Below are 26,575 nucleotides of genomic sequence, written 5' to 3'. Positions count from 1 at the left end.
TTTATTTATTAAAATCTGATATAAAATAATATTTTGAAACGCTATCATTTTACTTTCCTGCGCAGTAAAAAATAAAAGAAAAATGTTTTTTTTTTTAAATATAATTGTTAGTGTTTTCTGAAACATTACACATTATCCAAACACATAACACATCCGAAAAAGAAAATCCGATATTTTCTGAATTACCACAAAATGAAGTTTTCTTGCTAACTTTAAAGTCAAAATGGCTTTTGAACTTTTTTTCTTAAAATTTGACGAATAAGTTTGCGTCTTATTATTTGCCAGACTTTATGTACTTTTAACGCTTTTAAAGCAGTCTTTTGCCAAAGATTGAGTTTCCAAATTATTGGAAAAACTTTCCCAATCACCCATACCATTACATAATTGGTATTTTGGGGTAGATAATAATGAACACGTTTTACAATTAGTTGGATGCAGAATTTTCAAACAGTGTAATCAAGATTGTGGAATTAGACCAATAGTTTGCGAAGCAGCTTTAAAGGGGGGTTACTTTGAAGATTCTAGAATTGGGAATAAAATTTAATTGTTTATACTTTTTGCTATTTTTCTGTTGCAAAATAAATCTTTCATTATTCATAAGCGTTTGATATTAAGTAATTTTAAGCTGTATTAACAATCAGTTATATTTATATTAAAAACTTTTTCTTGTGATTGAATATTTTACTGGTGCTTTATATATATGCATATATATAAGAGACGTCTTTAGCTCCAGCTGGCTCTAGAATTTCAAAAATATTGGACTCTAACAGTTCTGAAGTAAGGGGCATGGGAGTTTGACGCCCCGGGCTCCACAAATGTTTGGACCCCATCAATTGTAAGAGGTCCTTTTTTTTCTTTAGTCACTTTTTATGGGATTAAAGCCCCGGGCCTCGAAGATTTCTAATTCAGCACTAGCCAATAGGCTTAAAAAAAAGCGTAATCAAATTTAAAAAACCTTTTTTTTGTATGCTGTCAATTTTTTTTACTCGATGTAATAATTGGTAGAATTGCAAAAAACAAAAAATAAATTTAACAGTGTTTAGCTTTAAGACACTTTTTAACGACGTTTGGGTTAAGAAAAACAAACAGCTGATTCTTACTGTCAGTTTTTTAATTTCATTTTCAATGTGAAGGATTGAGATTGGTGACATTCTCTTCCGATTATTGAACGTGGAGCACTATAGACTTTAGTGAGTTGAATGACCGCTATCCAAAACAGTTTGTAGCGGCAGTTCTTAAAAAGCATTTGCAGTACGGCATCAAGATTTGAATATGTGGACTCAAGGTTCTTTGAAAAAATGATTTGAATCAAGTCGTTTGAATTTACTTTCCTCTTCTTATTGCCCACCATAATTTTTGTAGCAACGAAGCTTCTTGCTTGGATACCTTTGTTTCCAAGGAATTAATTAATGTCGTTGAGATATTTTTTTTTTGTTTTTGTTTATTTCGCCATTTTATAACACTTATGATATAAAAATTTTTAAATAAAAACATCGGCGGGGAAAGTAGAAGACATTATTATACAGGTTAACAATTATGGCTACACAACTTAAAATGAAATCGGGGTCTAGTTCATGAAGCTTGAGTTCATGAGCTTGGTGATGTAACCAAGACGTCAGTTCAAAATAAAGTTAATTTATTTATTTTTAACTCACTAATGAGCTGATCAGTAATTGTGTTGAACTTGGAAACAAAATTTTGATCTTCAAATGAAGTTGTTGTCTTCAGCGCTTGTAATATTTTTTTTTTTATTTCGTCATTTATAAACATTTTACAATGTTCTTGTTTTTCAAGTTTCATCAACAAAATTTAAATAAAATTTAAGAACGACCGGAGCAAGTAGAAGACAGAAGTCTTTTTATCAAGCCCTTATAGTAAGCGTAAGTTATTTTTACAAATTTCTCATTATATAAATTTAAAAGTACTCTTTATATAAAATAAGTTAATGCATAATTACAATAAAATACGATAAACTGCAACAATAGAATAAATAAATAGAGAAAGCAAAAAATATAGCAAGAATTTTTTTTTTTTTTACTTAAAAAAAATATGCTTGTGACAATTAATTCAAGTAAATACTGTTAGCTATACTTTTAAAACAATTACTAATGTAATCGCTTGATTTAAAGAACAGTTCCAAAGTATACTGTAGATTTGATTTCATGTAAGATTTCATGATTTTTGTAAGACTTTTCTTTTTTATCTATATATATATACTTAGAACAAAAACATTTTCACAAATTATTGAATTTACTGTATAAATCTGTTTTATATTTTTGGTTTAAATTTATGTCTTCTCGGTAAACGTGTTGGTTATTACATTGTAGATTATGTGCACGTTTTAATGACGCATGTTTTAATGATCATTATTGAGGACTATCAAAGAGTTAAACTCTGGATAGAGTTTAACTCTTTGATAGAGCAACTGGGGAAAATGTCAGCTCTTCTTTTATTCGACAGCACTTACTTAAATTGGGATTAAGAGGGTGTGTTGCAATTCGAAAACCATTATTACGTTGTGGCAATAAAGAAAAACGACTTGAATATGTTTAATCAGGTTCTGTACACCGATGAGTCCAAATTCGAAATTTTTGGAACGAAAAGACGCCAATATGATTGAAGAAGAATTGAAGAAACCTATCAGCCCGAGTGTTTAAACCCTACTATTAAACACAGAGGAGGCTCTTTACACGTTTGGGGCTGTTTATCTTCATCTGGAGTAGGTGATTTGATCAAAATAGGGGGGAGGCGACTCACCGGGGAATGTTATGTGGATATCCTAAGGCACCATGCTGTATCATCCGGAATGAGACTAAATAGGTCATAATTTTATTCTGCAGCAGGACAATGACTCAAAACATTGTTCCCGAGTGACAAAAAATTATTTAAATGAAATGGCAGAGGAAGGAGTACTGGAATTGATGACCTGGCCTCCCCAGAGTCCAGCTTTGAATATAATTGAGCATATTTTGGATTACCTGGACAAAAAGAAGGTCGAGCATGCTCCCAAAAATGCTGAAGAAAGTTTTGAAGTACTTCAAGGAGAATAACACAACATACCCAAGGATTTTATAACTAACTTGTATGAATCTATTCCCCGGCGAATATTGGCTGGGATTGAGGCAAAAGGAATACATAGTAAATATTAAGAGTTTTTTATGAAGTTTGACATTAAAAAGTTTGTAATTGTTCCATATTTTGTGTGAAATACATGTGTTTTAATAAGTTTATAATTTGGAACTACAAACTTAAATATTAGAGAAGAATTCTCCGGGATTAAATTAAATTCTCCGGGATTAAATACAAACTTAAATATTAGAGAAGAATTCTCCGGGATTTTTTGAAAAAATGTAAGTGGTCTAAAACTTATTCACAGTACTGTACATCAAATATTAACTAAAATGATTATTTGTAGCTATGCTATAGTAAGTATAGAACAAACGAGCGGTGGTAGATATTTTATAAACCTTTTAGCAGTATGCAAGAGTGAAAAGATTTTTTCAGTTAAAAGTCAATTATATTATTCTACACTATAATAAGTTAGGATGAAGCAGGCTGTTAGCCAAAATATAATTATATGTATATATTACATCACTACAAAAACATGCCCCAAACTTTGTATTATAACTGTCGCGACCACTTTATTTTAATAAAAAGATTATTGACCCCTTTAAACATAGTACAAAAAATCCTAAAAAAAAACCAGCCTCCTAATTTTTTTAACGAAACTTGCAACAAATCAGACCTTGTATTTAAAATGCAGTAGGCTATGACAAAGACTACATTTTGAACATTGGGCTTTATTATTAAACTCCTACTTCAACCATGTGTTTTACGTCCTCAAAAATGTAAAATTATCCTTTCATTTGCAAAACTAATGGTCCACACTCAAACCCTCAGTTGATGTATGAACACTCAGTTGCACTTATCCCAAGTTATCCCAGTTTGCATATCCCCTATTAACCCGACCTAGCGGACGCAAAGGTATATTCAAAAGCTTCTTTTTTTTTGATTGAAACTCTCACTTAACTATTCTTTAATACTGTTTCAAAATACTGTCGTATGTATTTGATGTATAATACTTTATATTTGAGTGTGTATATTTTTTTTTGTTTGTTTGTTTGTGGTAGTTTAGATGAAGAAAGAAATGAAATTCAAAGCATATCAGACTAGGGTGATAATTTTTTAAGTTCTTTTCTCAAAAATCATTTCCTGGAGCACGAATGTTTGAACTTTTGTCTATTAATGATTAAAATGACTTTTATTCCGATAAAATATTGAAAAAGGTCGCACACAAACGAATTTGAAATATAATATAGGCCGTTTTAGCGTAATATGTATTTGTTTCAAAAATATTTATATATGATGTAAGTCATTAAATCAACTTTTATAATATTTATATACTACATATTATTATAGAGACAGGCTCTTACAATGGGGGAGTTGTTGGGTGCAATCAATCCCCTTTTTTTACCAAGTGGTCTTTGTTTTACGTAAATTTTTTTTTAAAAATCAAGCAAAATATTTATTTTTTACTTTCAACTTTTTTGTTTTACAAGAACAAACCCATCTAAAAAATTTCACGGTACTGCCCTGAGAGAATAGTTTGGAATTTTCCAGAATATCGTAGAAAGTTGTGCATTCGAGAAGCCTCTGCAGAGTTGTAAAGTTTTCTTTAGCTGCTTTGCATGGTGGTATAAACTGACATATAAGTGGACAAAGAACTTAATTCAGTTTCAAGCGCCATCAAGAAGAGGCAAAGTGGCAATTTATGAGGCATCCTTGAGTGAAAGAAGTTGCATGCTCAAGTCATTGGACGCTTCAAATTTCTTGAACCCAACACCAAAGAACAAAGAGAGAGAATCAGTGTAATTATTGTTGAGCTTAAAGCCCTATTGAGCAAAACATTGAACTTTCCACTTGTATCTGAACAAGTCATTTGTGCAAAATTAGTAAAACTTTTAAAAGACTATGAGCGCTGCAGAAAGAAACAAAACTTTAATGCATTGAATGATCTGTTTGACATCACTAAGGTTAAAGGCAAATGGTTGTGGAAAGAGGATGAGAACATATCTATAAACTGCAAATTGAGAGCAAAGACCAGGTTGGTTATTCCACTTGCAAACCTGATAATGCTACAACCACCCACACATCCAAGCAAAAGATCAAAGCAACATTGTCCACAGATACCAGCTTAGCACCACCTGATTGCTCTGAAAGTAGCATAGACTCCAACTCATCTAAAATCAGACACTTCTTAGGATGATGGGATTGCAGCATCAACGAGCAAAAAAAAGCATAACCCAACACGCATTGCAAGACGCCTTGTTACAATCTCAAAGCTTTCTTCCCTCGGAGTAGCAAAGGTGTGCCGCTAGCTTTCAGGTGAGGGCATTAAAATCCCAACCCCATGCTAATCAATACATATACATAAAAGCTGCTCAAGTGAAGAAACACTTGGTAAACGCGCTTTAACGGGAAAAATAGAGCATATACTTTGACGGCAAACACATTGGTGGCTTCGAATATTAGGCAGTGGTCCTCAAGAATGAAGCAAAAAAAATAAGTTGACGTCGCTCAATGTTTGAAGAAAAAGGTTGCCACAAACCCAAGTTCATCAATTATTAAAACCATGTGCTGGACAACATTCTTTGCGTTGTCATGGACGATGAGCTCAATGGATTGATTAAATCACCAAACATTGAATACTTCTTTGTGTAAGATTTGATGATAAACTAAAATCAGCCTTCAGCCACGGTAAAAATAAAATTAAGGAAATCTCAACTGAACACAAGCTTCACATAAGTCACTTATGTGACTTATGTGAAGCTTGTGTTCAGTTTTGTAACTGTTTAAAGTGACCTCAAAAATTAGGCGAAAAAGCTAATAAATAAAAAATTTTAAATCATTTTGTGACATTTTTTTTATCAAATCACCTTGAAAGTAAGATTTTATCAAATCACCTTGAAAGTAAGATTTTATCAAATCACCTTGAATGTAAGACTTTATCAGATCACCTTGAAAGTAAGATTTTATCAAATGCTTAATATCTTTCATAAAGGAAATTTTTAATCTCTTTCATAAAGGAAAAGACGAATAGCAAAGGTTATCTACTTAGTATGAGATATATTGAAGGTAGAATCGACTATGATTGTGTTGTAGATACCATTCTGGATTTCTTCGACAAATGCACTTCAGATGACTTCACCAATTCTTTAATGAACTTATTTTGAGATGATGGAGAGAAGTAAGGGCTCTCATTCCGGAGCCCTCTTGATGATGATGTCTTATATTTTCCAAATGGGATGTAATGATTGGGTTGTGGCAACCAATAAGCTTTATACCAGCCAGAAAGTTTTCATTTATCATTCATTTCTCATGTGTTATTTCACCTGCAAACATAGTTGTATATAACAATTATAATTAAATTATTACAATAGTTATATAAATTATTACAATAGTTGTATAAATTAAAATTAAATTAAAATAAAGTTAAAATTGATATTGAGAGAACTTTATAATAAGTTTGCTAGAAAAGTTAAATTCCGAGAAGCCAAGAAAAGAGTAACATCCGAAATTCCACGAAGAATTATCCTCCATTTAACAGTCCCAGATTTGATTCAATTCTCGAGCTCTGAATATACACCAGTGGAGCTGGTATATATTCCAGAGCTCCAGAAGTGAATACAGGCATACTGAATGTATGCCTCTTTTCAAACCATGTAGAACTTTTGGTGCCACCGACTGGATTGATGCTGCTTCACAAGATCTTTGAGTTTCCTCCATTGATTCCTAGCTAATCCGTTCCAACGAAGAAGGGACAATTACCCGCATTTAAATAATGCTTTTGTGCCGGGGGTCCCTTTAAAATAACTACGGCTCAATCTTTTTGACTCAAAACATCTAGCCACAAAGAGGTATTAGCATTGATTATATCAAGTCAGGTCGAATATCAAATTATCCATTATTAGATAAAATTTTTCCTTCTGACTCTGATGAATCACTTTGAAATTCATTTAGCTCAGCTTCAGGGGAATTGTTTGAGGCCCCCAATGATCTACAGTCCTTTGAATCACTCATTTCGAGTGCAGAAAACTACACATAATGAGTGCAGCAAAGATGCAAAAACTCAAGTATTTAATAACTGGCCGGGTCCTGGTAGAGGCAGGTAGCTTACTTGCCTAGGTAGCTTACTTGTCTGAAAAGTGCGACGCTATGAATCTCTCTTTTGCTTCATCAGTTAAATACTATTTGTTAAGTAGTGCTCATCCATAGTACGCACTACCTAACGAAGTTGTCAGTGCTATCAGTGTCAACTGCTTCAATGAGTTAGTGTTGACTGAGACAGCTACCATTATAATTACTACAGCGCATCATCTTCCGTGCAATCGAGCGCGAGCTAGCATTGCTAACTGTTAATTCAATAAAAACTAAATTATTTATTATTTTTGTAAAAAATAGTTTATAATAAATAGAACATAAAATTTAAAGTATTTTATTCATGCACATTTTTATTCCGAATACAAAGTTGAGATGATTTCAAATACAAAAATTAAGCATATTTCACGGTGTCAATCATTGAAATGTTTTCTATTTATTGTAAAAAAAAAAAAAAGACCGGCGCCCCTTCAAGTTTGGCACCTGGGTCAAATTGCTCTCTTTGCCCCTCCCTCTCAAAGTGATTTTAGCACTGATTTTAGCTCTGTATTAATTCAGCTTTAGTCACGATAAACTATGAGTGTTTCTATTTATACATGTGCTGGCCTTGCCTTGGTTTTAAAAGTTAAGTCTTGTTGTCTTGTCTTAGTGTTAAAAATTGTCTATTATTCACTGGTAACTCTTTGTTAATACATTTTTTGTTTTTTTACTTTCTCCAAAACAAAAAACAAATAAACAAAAGAAATATGTACCAACAAAATAACTACAGCAACAACAGCAAAATAAATGACCCATATGTACTTACATGTACCAACATGTACCAATGTACTTACATGTACCAACATGTAACTATATATATAACCTAAACAAAAATCTAACTACATATACTAACACTTTAAATATACTTTCACTCACAAAGAAAAAACAATTAAAAGTAAAAAAAAATAAAAAAGTATAAAAATTTATTTTTGCTTTTAACCATTGTATTTGTATTGTATTAAAAGTTGAAAACCTTTTTGTATTCTTGTCTTAGTTACTTCAATCAATAAACATTTTTTTGATTAAAGATCTTGTTCTTTAAAGTTCTATTTGACTTGGAACAAGTATTATGGCTTTTCATCTGTTAGTGTTGTTACTTTTTTGTACAATTTTTTTTTGAGTCATTTATTTATAGTGAAATTTATGCAACAAATATAAACTTAAAAAAGTTATTTCTCTCTATGGATAATGTAATCGAATACCTAATAATATCTATGTATAATGTTTGTTTAGAAATACATCTTAATTATATAACCTTTTTTTTCCTTATATGTAAATATTACAGTATTTAATTTGCTATGACAACAAATGCAAAAATATATTTAAATATTAAAAAAGACTACGATATTCTAAAACTATTTTGATGCAATAAATAGAAATTAATGAAGTAATAAAAAAAAAATTGCACAAACGAAAACATGACATTTGCGTTTAGTGTTAAATAAGTAATATAATATTAAATTTCTTTTATTAAAGAAAGTTTTTTTAAAAGAGCTTGATTATAAATATTCTTGTGTTGGTCCAAAATATTCGTAGTTAATTTTTTCTGCCGACACATTCATTTCCTCTAAAGCACCTTTAACAAAATGAAGGAAACGCGACGGACCACATATGTAATAATTATGATTTGAAGGCACTGATACAATAGATTCTAAAACTTCTTTGGTCAAATGGTTGTTGTGCGTCTTAAAACAAAAAGAAAGATTTTTACATTGTATGTAAATAAGTTAAATTATGTAATACATAAAAACATTACTTTATATATATATATATATATATATATATATATATATATATATATATATATATATATATATATATATATATATATATATATATATTATATATATATATATATATATATATATATATATATATATATATATATATATATATATATATATATGTGTGTGTGTATATAGCAAGGACTATAACTAGGACTAGATGCAGTCAGTAGATGATCATCATTAGGACTAGATGCAATTACATTTTAGCGGATTTACATCAACTGACTGTAGATGTAAATCCGCTGAAAAATAATTGATTATTTTGATCCGGACACATTTCCGTTTTTAAAGTTAAAATTAAAATCATTTTTTATCTAACTTAATAGTTTAACCTTAAAGTTATAGTGGGAACAATTTCAAGAGTTTTTAGTAGTTTAAGTGCTGGACATCAAATCCAAAAATCTGGAACGCAAATCTGGCTTCATTCATAAAGCGTTGCAAGTGAGAAACTCATTTAGAATTTATGTCATTGAAATATAACCAAAACTAAAATTGGAAACTAAAAAAACTAAAATCGGAAACTAACTAACTAAAAAAGGGTAACTAAAACTAGTCGAACAAATTTTTAGTTCAAAAAAAAAAAATTAGCTAAACTTTATTTTCTATGTTTTATGTTGCCAAAATAAAAGTCCTTATACGTAGAAACAAAACTGAACTCCTACTTAATGTATGTAATTGTGGTTAATTCAGATATGGTAGCCATATAACATAATATTATCCAATTTTGTATAAAATTTTTATAACAACTCTGTCTATTAAAAGGAATAAAAGCATTCTCATAATCATTTTATAAGATCTTCAAAGAATTCTTTTGTATGTATGCCACAATAACCCAATCAGTCATTTGGCGCCAAAGTAAAACGTTATAATAAGCTGTGTAATTGTATGCTATTTTAATTACGATTCAGTATTTTATAAATTTTCTCTTAATTAACAACTTTTATTAAATTTTATGTTACTCTTTAGCCGAAATAGTCTACGAAATTATCGAACGTTCACAAAACAAACTAGAAATTAGCGAACTAATTAACCAAATATCTTTTGTTAAACTAAAAAGTCAATTTGCTATTATAAGTTAGCTAAAAAGTCAATTGGCTATTATAAGTGAGACAAAAAGTTAGACCAGTAATTTTAGTTAAGCAAAAACTTATTAAAAGACTTTTTCCTTGGTGAAGCTCAGTGGTGTGACCGCAATGGTCTTCATAGATTATCCTTGATAATATTATAATTTTCTTTATTTCTTACTGCAAAAAATGTTTTTCACAATTTAATTAGATTTTGAGGGAGGAGGAGATTAATTATATACTTTAAATGTTTTATTTAATATTTTACATTTTTTACTGTCTAATTAATATGACTCTGTTTTAATTAAATTATTTCTTTTTGTTTTTGTTAAAAATATCTGTAAACTATTTTCACAAAAAAGTTTATTCTAGGTATATAAGATAGAGAAAAAGGTATAACAACAGAGAAAAGGTAAAAAAAAAGAGCAATCACTTAGACTATATAGTGGCTTTTTTTCGGTTTTGAAAATACGTCAAGATAGTGATCTGTAGTTGTACAGATAGTTTTGTAGATAATCTATAGAATCACCTTTGATAATCAAAACATATCTAATAACTAATCAAAGGCTGTATTTTCATCATTTATTAGTTTCTTGTATAACTAATTACCGATTATTTCCTTAATTGGATTCTCTGATTTTATCGTGAGTTAAATGTGAGTTGAAGCTTGACAGTTTTTTTTATTTTAGTAAAAAATGTATTTTCTTTTCCGAATAGACAAAGAAGCAGGTCATATGACTTATCAACGTCATGTAATTGCAATACTAGATTCGAATTACCTCTGTTTTTTTAAAAGAATTTAAAATTGTTGAATGAAGTTTTCATTAACCTTTCACTTGATTCAAGAAGATTATTATCAAGTATTACATTATTAGTAACTAAGGATGTAACTAAGGATGTAGGAGAATTATATATAATATATATATATATATATATATATATATATATATATATATATATATATATATATATATATATATATATATATATATATATATATATATATATTACTAAAAACGTTTTTTAAAGATGGAAATAATAATTTGAATTAAATAAATATTGTCTTTGTGTTAATAATCCAAAACAAACATTTCAACGAAGTTTACAAATGTTATCAAACATTTAAAAAGTATCGCCAGCAATTAAAAGATTATGCATATGCTAAATAAAGTCTGGAAAAATCATCCTACAAGGTTTTGTTTTCCTGACTGCGCACGACCATGTTCATTAAAATTGGATTATTCATGTCAATTTAATACTTTTGATTATATGAATTTATTATTACAATTCCGTCAAAATATATACATCCTATTTAGAGTCATCAAATATCAAGGGAAATAGCTACGTTTTATCATGACGATGTAAACTTTTTTGATAAAGATACATTCAAAAAAGGCTAGACGTCGATTAGAAATGTTTTATCTTTATGTGGTAAAATTACAAAAACCGCAATACAAAGTCTAACAAAGCTTAAATTCATCAAATATAAAATTTAAACTTTCAAAATTTTTGTTTAAACATTGAATAATAATGTTTAAAATTAAAATTGCTTTTATTTTTTCGAAAATATTAGGATCAAAAATTGAGTAGCATTTACTTTAAAACATTTTTTGAATAAAAATTAGTTCATTATCACTACGGAATTTTGTCAGAAAGTTCGATTATAAAGTTTTCATCCATTTCAAGTTTTCATTTATATTTAAAATAATAAAAATGAGTACAAAAAAATAAAACGAAAACTTCTCAACCCTTTCACTTCTTTTTTTTTTATGTTTCGTTCTGTATTCATGAGCAAACTTTCCCAGTTGCTGCTCAGCTGTCATCCTTTTTTTTTCTAAGTCTTTTCTAATTGGTTGTTTCAGAGTTTTTGGTTTAGGAGTTTCTGGTTGTTTCGGAATATTTATGAAAATTACTTAAATAGGCTAATAAAAATATTTTTAATTAAATTAAAAATTTTAAAAATTTTAATTTACTTTTTTTAGTCTAAAAGTATTATTTTTTCTTTTCATTTCCAATGTCATTTTATATACCTAATAGTTCTTTAATTTATTTATTTACCCTACTTTTAGCCCGCGCAGGTTTCATTTTCTTTTTTTTTTTAAAACCAATAATGTTGTTTCTTCTGGATCTATCTTCCATTTTTCATTCTCACTCTTTTGTTAGGTTAGCTAACACAAAAATAAATAAAGAAGTTTTTCCCAACATGCATATTTACAATCGCTGTGAGTAACCTAGATAAATAGAATCAACGGCTAGATTACACATTAGTTAAGGTACAATTCTTGGTTGATGTCCATTTCACTTAATCTAACTTGGATTTTATTCACTTTTTGATGAAATAGATAAGCAAGAACTTTCAGCTCGTATTTTACATATTTTTTACATATTTTTATATATATTTGTCATAATAATTAACATCATTAACATCACTACCATCATTAGGTATCCAAGTATTCAATAAATAAAGTCAAGACCAGTTTGAAGTAAATCGCTCAATGTGTAAACGCCACCAACAAACTAATATTTTATAATTTAAATTATTTTGTAATAACTGCTTACATTTTGATAAGCTAGATGTTGTCCAGAAATTCTGTTTGTTCGTTTTTTTTATTTCGTTTTCAGTAAAATTATTCATAAAAAATAGTATATATAGTAATATATATTTATATATATATATATATATATATATATATATATATATATATATATATATATATATATATATATATATATATATATATATATATATATATATATAGTAATGTATATTTCATTCATATTTTCTCAATATTCCCCAAATGGTTTCAAATGGTTTCAACGGGTTTTTGAATAGGCTAAAAGTAAGTTTTTTTGCAGCTTTTATTTCCAAATATTTTAGCTTCTAGTTGAACATTTTTGAAATTTGAGTCCTCTACTTTAAAGCTTTAATTAGAGATATTTAAGTGCTTCTTTTTATTCTCTCAAGTAATTTTTTTAATTCTCGGCATCGAATATGTCTAAAAATACTTGATCTGAAGCAACTTTACTAGAAGCACTTTACAGAAGTGGGCGGTAATTAGGTTTAATTTTTGTGCAAATGTTTATTTGACATACATAAATGCAAAGTTTATTTTTTCAATTGGTGCAAGTAAATGTTACTTGTAGTAAGTTAATCTTAAGATAAATTATACATCATAAATTGTAATATTATTATAAGTTATAATAAATTATAAATTACTCATCTATACGAATAAAGAGAAAGCTTATCTTAATAAAATTCTAACACAAAATTACAAAAGTATTAGTTTAAATTTAAAAGTTTAAATTACTTACTATTATTTTTGATTCAAGCTCTTTAACTTCGTGTTCTTTTGAATAGAATACATGAGTAGTCAACCTGGTATTTTTGCATAGTTCTTCAACGTGTTGCTTCATTGCAAAATGAGCCTCGCTTTTTGCGCAATGAATAAAAAGTATTTGATTGTAATTATCGTTAGTAGAAAGCAAAGTTTCTATCATACTGATCATTGGAGTTAATCCAACTCCTGCAGAAATTAAAATATGAGACGATAAATCTTTTTTTAAAAAGAATGTTCCGCAAGGGTTTCCGACCTAAAAATAACATCTCAAAATAATAAGTTTACATAAATTGATATTTTATTGAGTTCCATAAGCAAACATTTTTACTTAAAAAGAATAAATTGGTTTTGATTTAACATTTTTGGATATTTGAATGTGAACCCTGTTACTCAATAGAAATAAATATTTTAAAGTCACAACTTGTGACGGACAAGCAGCGGCCGTGTCGCAATGGGTATAGCTCTTGCTTTAGAAGCAAAAGATCCAGGCTTCGAAGCGAGCTCTGGACATACTTTGCGCCATCGGTAATGAAGAAGGTGTGAACTTCCTTGTTAAATGCTCTTTCGCGGTGCTTTATGTCAAAACCGTTAGATTTTTTTGGGGCACCTAAACAATAATTTGAAGGAAAAAAAAATTTATGACGATATCAAAACGCGCTATAATGAAATCAAAGATAAATTGTATATTGTTTGAAACCAAAACGCATCCGACCAAAAGTTTATATTAACAGCTCGCCGAAGCATAAATTGGGATTTAAAACTAAAAACCCAGTTTGCAAGCCAAAATTAATTGGAGTCTTTAAAAATAGGGAATAAATAGCTGTTTATGTTTGAAAGCCATTAACAATATTCTGTAGTAGTGTAGTGTTTGCGTACTTGTTTTACAAACAAAAAGTACTCGGTCAGTGCCGTCCCGAAAAGGTCTTTAATAAGGGGTGGGGGGAGGTGTTTTATGTGTTTTTTTGCCAACTAGAAAAAATAAAAAAGGTCCTCAGTATTTGCAATTTTCCAACTATGGTTCATAACTTGCTCAATGTGCCAACTTATATATTATAAAACGGGGTTCGGGGGTGGGACACCCCCTACCCGTTCGGGACGGCTCTGGCTCGGTTTGATTCCTACCACGTCCCTGGCAGTACTGAGTTCAGCTTATTTCTTTACACCGCAGTCTTGTTTGTCAAAGTTGTTTCAAAACTGTAGAGTGGAAAGAGTTATAGAATGCAGAAGAAAATAGGGTAGAAAGAGTTGTAGAATGCAGAAGAAAGTAGGGTAGAAAGAGTTGTAGAATGCAGAAGAAAGTAGGGTAGAAAGAGTTGTAGAATGCAGAAGAAAGTAGGGTAGAAAGAGTTGTAGAATGCAGAAGAAAGTAGGGTAGAAAGAGTTGTAGAATGCAGAAGAAAGTAGGGTAGAAAGAGTTGTAGAAACCAAAAGAAAGTTGCTACAATTATTAAAAAGTTTGGTAACTTAGTTGCACCAAAACATTCAGTGCAATATAAAAACAATGCGGTACATGTACGTCACGTATCAACTCGAATGGAATTTTATTTATGTTTGTAAAAAGTAAATTGCTAAATAGTAAAATAATTGTAATATTACCATCTTAAAAGTAATATTCATGTCTTTCTTTTTTTTTTAAACATTAATTATCATTATACTTTAACATGTCAAATAATATTAACTAGTTTATATACTAAATTTAATAACGTGAAAAATATATAAAACAGTCTAAATAATTGTAGGTATCTGTATGAATCAATTTGTCAATCAATGTGGGTTTCTATCAATCTGATTCTGTCAATCGGAAATAAGAAATCTGAATAAAAGTTAGTAAAATTATAGAATTGCCATGGTTACATGGTTAAAAAATTAAGGTTACAATTATATATTGGTATTGCTAGTGGATTAAATCTTATTTGAATAGACAAGTTTTGAAAAAAAAAATTAGAAATCAATAAAAATGTGTTTTAAATTTTACCAAAACTTCATTTCCAACATTGACAATATTATGAAAGTAGGCTGATGCAATTCCGTCAGGTGAAAGCAACTTAGATGAAACTTCTTTTTTTATTGATATTTTAAAGAACTTGCGGCAACACATACTTGATAAGCTATAGTTACGAACAATGTCATGTTCAACTTTTTCAATTTTTCCATTAGGAATTCTTTGAAAAGAAAACAATATTTTAGAATTTTTGTCTTATAAAACATATATTTGAATTTTAGTTTGTTAGAATAAAAATTCTTGCCTGATGGAGATATACTGCCCAGAAAGGAAATCTGGTAGATCTTCTCCATTTGGAGCTTTTAAAATAAATGAAGTAATATCTTCTGTTTCTTTTATTTTTTCAGACACAATCAATGGTTTAAAGCCAACCCATCCTCCTAAATTTTTTAATTAATATATAATTTTTATATTTTTAATAAATTATATATATATATATATATATATATATATATATATATATATATATATATATATATATATATATATATATATATATATATATATATTGATATTTAAGCCTGGGTGTGCAACAGTTGTCTATTCATTTCAGAAATAATCTGGAAAAATATCAATGCTCTAGGAAATTATCTTGAGGTGCCTCAAGACCTTTAAAATTTTAATGGGTCCCTAATATTATGTAAAAAAAAAATACTTTTTTCAAAAGTATGTCATGTTGGGTCTCAAATGAAGCAAAATTTTATAAAAATTTCAAAAATAACAATTATTTTTTAAAAAAATTATTATTTAGGATTTTTTTGAAATTATAATTTAAAAAAATAAACTTTTTTCATTTTTAGTTTAAAAGGTCATTTTTTCTGCAATAAACTATAAAATAACAATTTTTTTTTTTAAATAATTGTTATTTTTGAAATTTTTATAAAATTTTGCTTCTTTTGACACCCAACATACTTTTGAAAAACTTTTTTTTACATAATATTAGGGACCCATTAAAATTTTAAAGGTCTTGAGGCACCTCAAGATAATTTCCTAGAGCATTGATATTTTTCCAAAGTATTTCTGAAATGAATAGACAACTTTTGCTCACCCAGGCTAAACGAATTGTAAAAAAAACTAAAATTCACTCCACCCTAATATATATATGTATATATATATATATATATATATACATATACATATATATATATATATATATATATATATATATATATATATATATATATATATATATATATATATATATATATATATATATATATATATATAATAGTAGGTATGGCGGTTCTAGCATTTTTTGATGTTTGAGATCAAAAAATGCAAGATCCGCCATACCTACTATTTTATATTTATAGTTTGATCCCCACCACCTTCCTGGTAGTACCGCGCTAAACTTGTTTCTCTGCGCAGCGGCCTTGTTCGTCAAGTTGAGAGACAGTTGTAACCACAAAACAAACTTCAAAGGTTTATGTGTTTGAAGTTATGTCAAGTAAGAATGCTTTTCAAAATATGCGATGATTGGAGTCTGGGAACAAAAAAAGCCCTATTATGACTATATAAAGTTTGAACCCTACTAAAATTATGACTATATAAAGTTTGAACCCCTCTCAATTAGAGGGGGGATCTCAAACTTTATGACCTTAAAAACGATGGGTCCGCCCCTACATATTGCTAGGGATGTTTCAAGACAAATTTTCTTTATTTAATGAAATTTAATTAATTATAAAAGTTGTATTATAAAGTTAAAGAAAATATGAATTAAAATATCTATAAGCTTAAATACAAAAACGTTTACATACATAAAAAAAAGTACTTTAAACAAAATATAAAATTATTAGCATGTTTATTCGATTATAAGCGTTTTCATTCGATTATTTGCGTGTTTGTTACTAAAAGTTATAAAAAAATTTATATTAAAGATAATAATGCAAAATGATTTTTGTTTGTGATTTTTCTTTGAAGAGTTGCATTACGTAATAGATGATCCCATTGTGTATCTTTGTTATATAACAGCTTTTTATCAAAGTTTTTAATATATATACAGTGGTGGAAAAAATAATAAATACGCTATCTAAACATTTGAAGAAATGCGTTTTATTCACAGCAATTGACGTTAACTGATATTAATTTTTATGTTTTTAGAAACTTTATTGTTAAAAGTTATATTTTTTTTAAAATTAAGAAGTTTTTTTCAATTTTTCTCATGTTACTAACAATTTTGTTTAAAGTAACCTGATATTAATTGGAAAAATAAAATAATAATTACGGTAAATAAAATAATAAATAACAATAAATACGGTAATGATTAACCTTTTTGTTTTCTTTAACTTTCAACTGTTATTAGTTTTCAAATATGTTTGACTCCGGTTATTATTAACACCTTGTAGAAAGAGGATTTGGAGGGGGTAATAGCCTCTTTCCCCCATATTTATTCAAGAGGAGAGTCACTTCTCTCGCCTTCCGTTTCAAATCTCAAACCCTGGCTGTTTTAGTCACTCCCCCTCAAACTGATATGACCTTTCCACGCTACTCAATGATATTTTACTTTATATTTTGAAACATAGTTCAATAAGTTTTCTATGTATGTTCAGTTAATTATTTACAGTTTACTAATATATATCATAATTTCATATAATTTCATATAACTATCATTTCAGTTAATTAATTACAATTAGAGTAAAAAACATTGCTGAAGTTGAAGTTATTGCTTTTTACTTTTCATCTGTAAGTATTTTAAATATTTAAAAATATGATATGGTGGTATTAGTATGTATATTAGTAAATTAATTCATAAAACAGTTTTAACTTAGGATATTATGATTAGAAAGTCACATTTTCATAAATATTCTGCATGGACAAATAAAAAATAGGGCTCAGTTTTATTTCAGATGAATCTAAATTTAATATCTTTGGATCAGATGGTAAGCAGTTTGTCCGCAAACCACTAAATAAAGAGTTTGACCCACATCCCAGTGGGCACAAGATGTAAAAAAGACGTCTTTTGAATGTCTTTTGAACGTTTTGGACGTCTTTTGAACGTTCAAAAGACGTCTTATTTAGGTCCTGTGCCCACTGGGATTACACTAAAAAAACAGTTTAATTCGGTGGTGTAAGCATTATGGTGTGGGGATGTTTCTCGTCATCTGGTATTTGTCCTATCTATTTAATAACAGATTCTATGAAAGCTGATATTTATACTAATATACTTGAAGAAATGATGCTTCCTTATGCTGAGGATAACATGCCGCTGCTCTTGATATTTCAACAAGATAACGATCCAAAATATACAGCTTCTATCACAAAGAGATGGTTCCAAAATAATGTTATGAGACAATTGGACTGGCCAGCATAATCGCCAGATTTAAATCTAACAGACAATTTATAGAAAAATTTAAAGAATGAGGTAGGAAAACAAAAGCCACGGAACAAAAGGGATCTGTGGTAGGCTGTGAAAACATCATGGTACACTATTCCAATATCAACATGCCATAAACTAGACAACAGCATGCCCAAAAGACCAATCAAAGTGAAAAAAAATAAAGGACATGCAACAAAATATTAGACAATTTTTGTAAATATTGTATGAAGTGATTGATAAACCTTTTTCAGAAAAAAAGAAACGTTTGTTTTTGTTCTTAATTGGTTTTAATTATTTTTGCTAAATATTTGTTTTATAAACATTGAATTTTCTTGATTTTTTCAAATATAGAATCAAATTAACCATTTCTGTATTTATTATTTTTTCCAGTAAATTTCCGGCTACTTTAAACACAATTGTTAGTAACATGATTATATATATATTATTATTAATTTTAATATGTTTGCATTATCAATAAAAAATTGATTATTTCAACCTAATTAAAAATTACTTGTAAATACATTAACAATTGTTTAAGGTTTTTGAAAAACTTTATTTAAAATTGATTTACGCAATCAGGATAGATTAAAGTATCAAACTCACTCAATGTTTAATTAGAACAAATTCCTCTTTCTCGATCAACAGTTCTACGCAAGAGATGCAATATAAATACAAAGGTGTTTAAAGTGCAATCTTTTGATACAACTAACCTTGCGGGCACTAGATGTTTTAAACACGTCTTGTGTCCATGTGCAATTCTCTCTTACCTTAATAACTCTCCGCATTTCTGCAAACAAAATTTTGCAAACTATTTCTTATTTTTGAGCCGAATAATGATTCCTTAGATTTTTCAAAAAAAAAAATCTTTAAAAAGTAACTTGTGACATTTTGTTTGGCTCGTCTACTACAGGACATTGCAATCTTTTTTGCACAATTTATCCCAATTTAACCTATCAATCCCTAATAAAAAGTGGTTTTCTGAGTGATGGGTCGAATTTTACCTTCCTTTATCTAAGTTTTCATAATCACATATACTAACACTATCCAGTGAACACGGAACGTAAAAAAGACGTCTTTTGAATGTTTAAAAGTCTTTTTTAGGTTCCGTGCCTACTGAGTAGCCAACATGGTATAAAATGTATAGAACGGTATAGAAATTGAGTTAAAACTACATTTACCAGTATAAGAATTATTTTTACAAGGTTGTTTAAAACATTTTGGTAGAAAATCATTTTGGGTTACCAAGGAAACCAAATGTAGTGTTAGTTATCATTTTGTATTTTTTATTTTTCTCACTTATTTTTCTCACTTATTTCTCTGGTTTTCTAAAAAAATTTTACTTTTCTCACTTGTTTTTATATTTTCTTACAGTTTTTACGTTTTTGAATTTATTTTATAATTCACTTTTGTCGTGTAGATTTTATTAAAAATAAACCAAGAAATTTCTACTTTGGTTTATCTGATTCCTTTTTTGGTGGAAAATATTCGTAAAGTTGTATTGCACTTTTTAAATATAAAAAAGTATTGCGTTCAAAAAATATCAATGCTACAGTCATAGGGTTTATGGTGAAAATAAAAATCACTATCAAAGTTTACTAAATGGTGTAACAACACGCACGATAATGAGCTAAATTTTGTGGTAATTTGATTTAAATGACGTTAAGTGTCATGTGGTTGAACGCAAAAAAATTTTCCCAGTCTTTTCTTTACTGCATATAAACAGCAAGAATTATAAGATTTTAAAGCAGTGAGTACTGAAGTTTATCAAAATACCGAAATGCACATTAAATTGCTTAAGCCAATTATGTGTATAGTATGAATTACACATTCTAACATCTCATGCAATGTCTTTCCGCTTTCTCTATCCTATCTTTCTAACTCGACTTCTTCTGACTTTCACTTTAACTTTCTTCGTTCATCCTGTACTCACTTACTCTTGGTCAGCAAAGCGGGTGATGATGCTCTTTAGTGAGCTGAACTGGCCCGGGTATGTGGCCTCTATACGGCAATTAGTCGGAGGATAAGTCACAATACCAAAAATATCGAAAACACGTTTTAAAAATGTAAACCCAGCCAGAACCAATAAGTCTTTTTGGAATCTAAAATGTTAACACCTTTTAGACGTCTAAATTCAGATAACTATAAGACATCTAATTGTATTTATCTTTGAGACAACGAATAATAGCTGTCTCAACCCGTCTAAAAAATGACTACTATTCGATGTCTTATATTTATCTGTTTTAGACATGAGATGTTGACATTTTAGATGCGAAAAAAAAACGTCTAAAAGACGTGTTTGTGCCGGCTGTGAAGGACTATTTAATCACCAATTACTATTTTTAAAATTCTAACGATATAAATGAGGCAATAAAATGATCAATTTACTTATTAGGCCTGGTGAATAAAAAAAAGCAATTACTTTTGGTCAGTTTTACGTGAACAAAAAATTCAGCAATTTTGCCTAAGTTTTTATTCAGGTAAAGCTGAGCAATTACTGAGTAAATTGCTTAACTTTACGTGAATAAAAATTTGTGCAAAACTCCTGAGATTTTTATTCACGTAAAACTGACCAGTTACTGAGTAAAAGCAATTGCCTTTTTTTATTCACCCGGCCTATTGTTTCGTAAATCTTCAGCTTATCAAAGTAACCAACAAACACGCTATAAATATATCTTCCAATATATCAAGGAGGTATAACAGCTTAGCTATGATAACTCCTTATATTATATTATATATTATCCTTATATATTATATATATATATATATATATATATATATATATATATATATATATATATATATATATATATATATATATATATATATATACATATATATATATATATATATATATATACATATATATATATATATATATATATATATATATATATATATATATATATATATATATATATATATATATATATATATATATATACATATATATACATATATATATATATGCATATATATATATATATATATATATATATATATATATATATATATATATAATATATAGGTATAATAGCTTAGCTTTGATTACTCCTTAAATATATTTAGTTTCAGAAAAAAAAACTTAAAGAAAATAAAGAACAAATTTTAGAACTTTTATTTAATTATAGACGAACAAACGTTAAATTTAAATCTTTATTAATATCCAATTATTTTCAAATGATTAGCAAAACTGTTTTTAAAAGCTTTTTTTTTAATTTTTTTTTAAAGCATTATAAGTGGAAAAAAAAATTTTAGAATTTTAATTTTATTTATTAGATTTTAGTTTTTGGTTTTATTCCATTATTATTGATTTTTATATGTATAAATCATATAATCATTTCTTAGGGATCATCCATAAATTACATAACGCGAAATTAAACTTTAGACAAAAGACAAAGGAATAAAAATTTTCCCTCGCAGTGTTATTGATTAAATGAAGTATATAAACAGCCTTTAAAGTCCCACAAAAATCGCCTAAGAGCAAAATGATCTCTAACTTAAATTTTTTAATAAGTCATGCGTTGCGTAATTTACGGACGATCACTTATCACACGACAATGACTTCTAATAAAAATTAGTCGTGCCATTAATAAATAAAATAATAAATAAAAAAAATGAATGATGGTTTACAGTGTAATTATTTATGATACGGGATTTTTTTATGTTTGGAAATTTTTTATAACAGTGTTGATATTGTAAATCTCTGGCATATCAAAAAAAATAATGATGTTACACATCTACTGCAAATTATAACACATTTGTTATAAAGCAATTTTAAATACAATATGTTTATTTGCATCAGAAACTTAAATGAATTCTTCTATGATTCTTCCAGTTTTTTCTATGATTAAAAAAAAAATAGTAACTTACACGTTTTACTAGCAAAACAACTAAATCATATTTTAACGTAGTTATAATATTTTAACGTAGTTATACATGATTATAAATGATATATATTATTGATTATCATGCATATATATAGCTGGGCTCGAGGAATTTACCAACATAGAGGTCGTCCATAAATTATGTCACGGAATTCTCGACTGCTTTTAACAGTCTCCCCCACCCCAATCCCCTCGTCATAATATCGTAATACTTTAGTAACAAGTCTCGTTTGAGTCGTTACAAAACCACTAACCCTTTCCCCCATAGCGTGACGTAATTTATGGACGACCCCATACCTACTATTTTATATTTATAGTTCAGTTTCCAACACGTCCCTGGTAGTACCGCGCTCAACTTGTTTTTCTGCGCAGCGGCTGTGTTCGTCAAGGTTAGTGTTTCGGAGGTAAATTAACATAAAAAATATATATATAAAAAGTATCAATAAAAGTATTATTTCTAAAAACTTGTTGAAGTGTTTTAAATATAGTATGATTAGGTGAAGCAACTTACTAGAATTGTTTGAAATTGTGGTGGATGGGGGGATGGGGGGAAAGGGAGGTAAGGTAAGTATTACTGTTTTTGTAAGTTTTGTAAGTTTAAAGTGTAGCAACAGTTGCGTTGCCAACATTTCGGAGTCGTAGAAATAGTAAATACATTGAAATTCATGTTAAAAAAATTAAAGAATTAGATATATAAAAAAATTATAAACATTTTTGAAGAGAATGTCTGCAAAAGAATAAAACAATTGAATTGTTTTGCGCGATACAACATCATTATAGTAAAATTAAAATAATGCCAAAAAAGCTTTATTTAATATAAAGCTTTTTTGCCATCTTTAAACTTAAAAAAAAAACTATTATATCAGGCTTTTTTCTAGAGATTAAATGCCATAAACTATTCTAGAATTTCCTCTAACGAAGTTCATTTGTTATGTGGTGAAGATGTTTGCGCTAAAAATAACAAATAAGCAAAAAAACTTTTAGTGAAGAATTGAAAGAAAAAATTAGGTTTTTTAAAAATTTGAATCTTTTATGGAAAATTACCTTTGTGAAATGTTAAAAAAGAAAATAATTGTCTTCTATTGACATAATTGTTCATAAAAGTTGAATGATTCATCAAGATAAGGCTAACCATTAGTTTTGATTTACTTAATATATTGTTTATTGTTATATATTGTTATATATTAATATATTGTTTCAAAATTATTAAAAAAATTTTTTATAGCATTTTAGAATTTTTATCTAAATTAGCAAAACTCGACGCAAATACACAAATTGAAAAGACTCATTTTTTTATTTAAAGTTTGAGTCTACTTAATGAAGTTTCTTACCTTTCATTTTGTTTTGTTCTTTTATATCATTTTCCATTTCAATAAACAAATCTGCCAAATAGTCGTAGCCTTCCCGCCAAGCTTCCATTACTTCATCAGTTACTGCATCTTGAAGAACATCTTTAATAGCTCGAAGAAGACAGTTTCCAACTATTGGGTAATGTTCAGGTAGTATGTTAAAACTGACATGTTTATGAGCTATTAGTTTTAACATGTCTTGAAGTGCAGTAAGATTGTCTGCGTTGGCGGCAAACCGAAATACAGCGTTTGCTAATGCTTGGGCCTAAAATATAATAAAGAAATGGAAAAAAAAAAAATATACGAGCACCCAGACATCAAGATGCAACTGACGTTGTACTGAGCTGTACTTTTGTTGTATTTTATTTGCACATTTGTATCGTATTTTTATAATGTTATGATAAATGCTTTGAATTGCAATCTTTGAAATCAAAAATAATAAACACCTACTTGAGGAGAGACTGCGTTGCTACCACCGTTCATATGAATATGAGAAGTATTAAACAGGTTTTTAACAATCGGATAATTACTGAGCATAATTTCATACATCCTTGAAGTCACTTTGGTGCCTTCAGTTGACAGGGTAGCTGATGTTGATTTTAACAACCTTATAGAAGATTCGCTGAGGCATCGTGGAGATTCATTGAGATGCTGTGACATTATCATTCAGTTTTTGATATTTAATATAGCTCGTTTTTAGTTACTTGAATTAATTCTAAAAGAATTTTTAAAAAACGCAAGTTTGCTTTTAAGAAATCTTATAATCATATTATATAAACAAAACGATGTTAAAACAAGTGTTTTATAATTATTACTTAAATAAATATTTACGTACGTAAATAATTACTTACATAAGTATGACGTTAAAGAGATAAATGTCGTGTTAAATCTAAAACGGTAAGTTTAACACCCTAAATACTTTCCGTGTAAACCCTTAAGCTTTAATAAGCCTTTTGTCCGCCAAAATAATTTTATAGATGGTTAATGAGTTTTTCGAGTATGTGTTCAAAACAATGCTAGGTTTTTATAAATTTTTGAAAAATTTAAACCCTGGATAAGTTTGTTAAAAAATAAGGGGAAGCATAAAATATTACTAAAAATTATTGTAAAAGTTTATCGTTGACTAAGAGAGCACGAGAGTAAGTCAAATCGGGGAGAAAATAACATAGCATGCGAATGAGATCGAAATGAGTATTCGAAATGTTTTTTTTTGCTTAACACAGTTCATAAAGTTCACTAAACATAAAACTTTTAATATTTTGATAATTTTGTTAAAAAATAAAATGCAAGTTTCTTTGATACATTAAATAAAGTTTAAATATTGAATAAAATTAAAGTTTGCATTTCAACAATTGAACTTAAGTTCAATTTTTGAAACGTAAACTTTAATTTTATTCAATATTTACTGAATATTTTGAACTGATATCAAAAATATTCAAAAAAGACGAAAAAAATTTAACTGTGACAAAAAGTTTATAATAGAGAACTTTAATACTTTTTTAGGCAAAAGAACATTTTAGTAATAAACAGCAATCAATAAAAGAACTTTTGCTTCATTTGACAAAAAAGAAAAAAAAATTCCTTAATTCATTCATTAAAATTACTGCATTAGACAAAAATATTTCATTACTACCGCCGTTTCCTCTTTTAAAAAATTAAGTTCGTAAAAAGGTTTAATAAGGTGCATACGCAAACACTAACAATATGTTTACCTGATAAAAGAACATGCTGAGATATCTTGCTGTAGAATTAAAATGAAAATGCAACTTTTAACAAAAATGTCATTAAAGTTACCATAGTGATTGTGTTTATATAGTTATCTTTGCAACTGAATTGATCTTGCTTATCTACCTAAACTTTTTATCTACCTAAACACAATCAACATAGTAGCTAAGATTAATAAACACAATCGCTACTGAACTTTTAATATACTACCTATGGGTTCGTCCAGGATTTTTTTATGTTTGGGTTAATTTACAGGTGTAGTTTAAGTTATTTTAACATTCTAGAAAGAAAAAATTCCGAATTCAAAACTAGCCTTGCTAATTTGTAGTATAATTGTAGATAATTATAATAATTGTAAAAATTTTAAATAATTATAGTAAATAAAATGCAAAACTACAACAATAAAAAACTAGTTATTAAATGATTGGTTGAAACTACACTTTTTCAAGATGTAATTAAATGATTGGTTGAAACTACACTTTTTCAAGATGTAATTAAATGATTGGTTGAAACTACACCTTTTCAAGATAAAAGTGAGAACTTGAAAGTTGAGATAAAATTGAGATAAAATTGAGATAAAATTGAGATAAAATTGAGATAAAATTGAGATAAAATTGAGATAAAATTGAGATAAAATTGAGAAAGTTGAGATAAAATTGAGAACTTGAAAGTTGTAATTAAGAAAAGTAAGATGTAATTGAGAAATACAACATGCAATTTATGTAATTAAGAAATGTAGTTGAGAAACCCAATATGTAAATAAGAAATCGCAATATTTAATTAGAAAAGCAAAAGTTGTAATTAAGAAATCGCAATATGTAAATGAGAATACATTATTTGTAATTGCGAATTCACAATGTAAGCCTAAAGATCATTATAAAAGATCTTTTTGGACATGCATTTTAATAAGTTA

At 28.0% G+C, this 26,575-nt stretch overlaps 1 protein-coding gene across 2 annotated transcripts; it reads right to left on the bottom strand.

The window, feature by feature from the left end:
- Positions 1-8,544: 8,544 nt before the first annotated feature.
- LOC100205490 (flavohemoprotein) lies at positions 8,545-25,701 on the bottom strand. Of its 2 annotated transcripts, none has more exons than XM_065792518.1 (7): positions 25,650-25,701; positions 24,388-24,652; positions 23,920-24,202; positions 15,633-15,768; positions 15,362-15,548; positions 13,361-13,639; positions 8,545-8,882 (listed from the first exon to the last, which is right to left on the bottom strand). In XM_065792518.1, the coding sequence occupies exons 2-7, from the start codon at positions 24,601-24,603 to the stop codon at positions 8,697-8,699; spliced, it is 1,287 nt and encodes a 428-aa protein (XP_065648590.1). In that variant the 5' UTR covers positions 24,604-24,652; positions 25,650-25,701; the 3' UTR covers positions 8,545-8,696. The 2 variants fall into 2 exon arrangements, with proteins under 2 accessions (XP_065648590.1, XP_065648589.1); XM_065792517.1 differs by lacking the exon at positions 25,650-25,701 and adding an exon at positions 24,789-24,821.
- Between the last annotated feature and the right edge of the window lie 874 nt (positions 25,702-26,575).

Source organism: Hydra vulgaris, chromosome 03 (genome assembly GCF_038396675.1).
Source record: "Hydra vulgaris chromosome 03, alternate assembly HydraT2T_AEP".
NCBI lineage: Eukaryota > Metazoa > Cnidaria > Hydrozoa > Anthoathecata > Hydridae > Hydra > Hydra vulgaris.
Note: the sequence above shows the minus strand (reverse complement) of the source record. Positions and strands in the feature narration are given on the sequence as shown.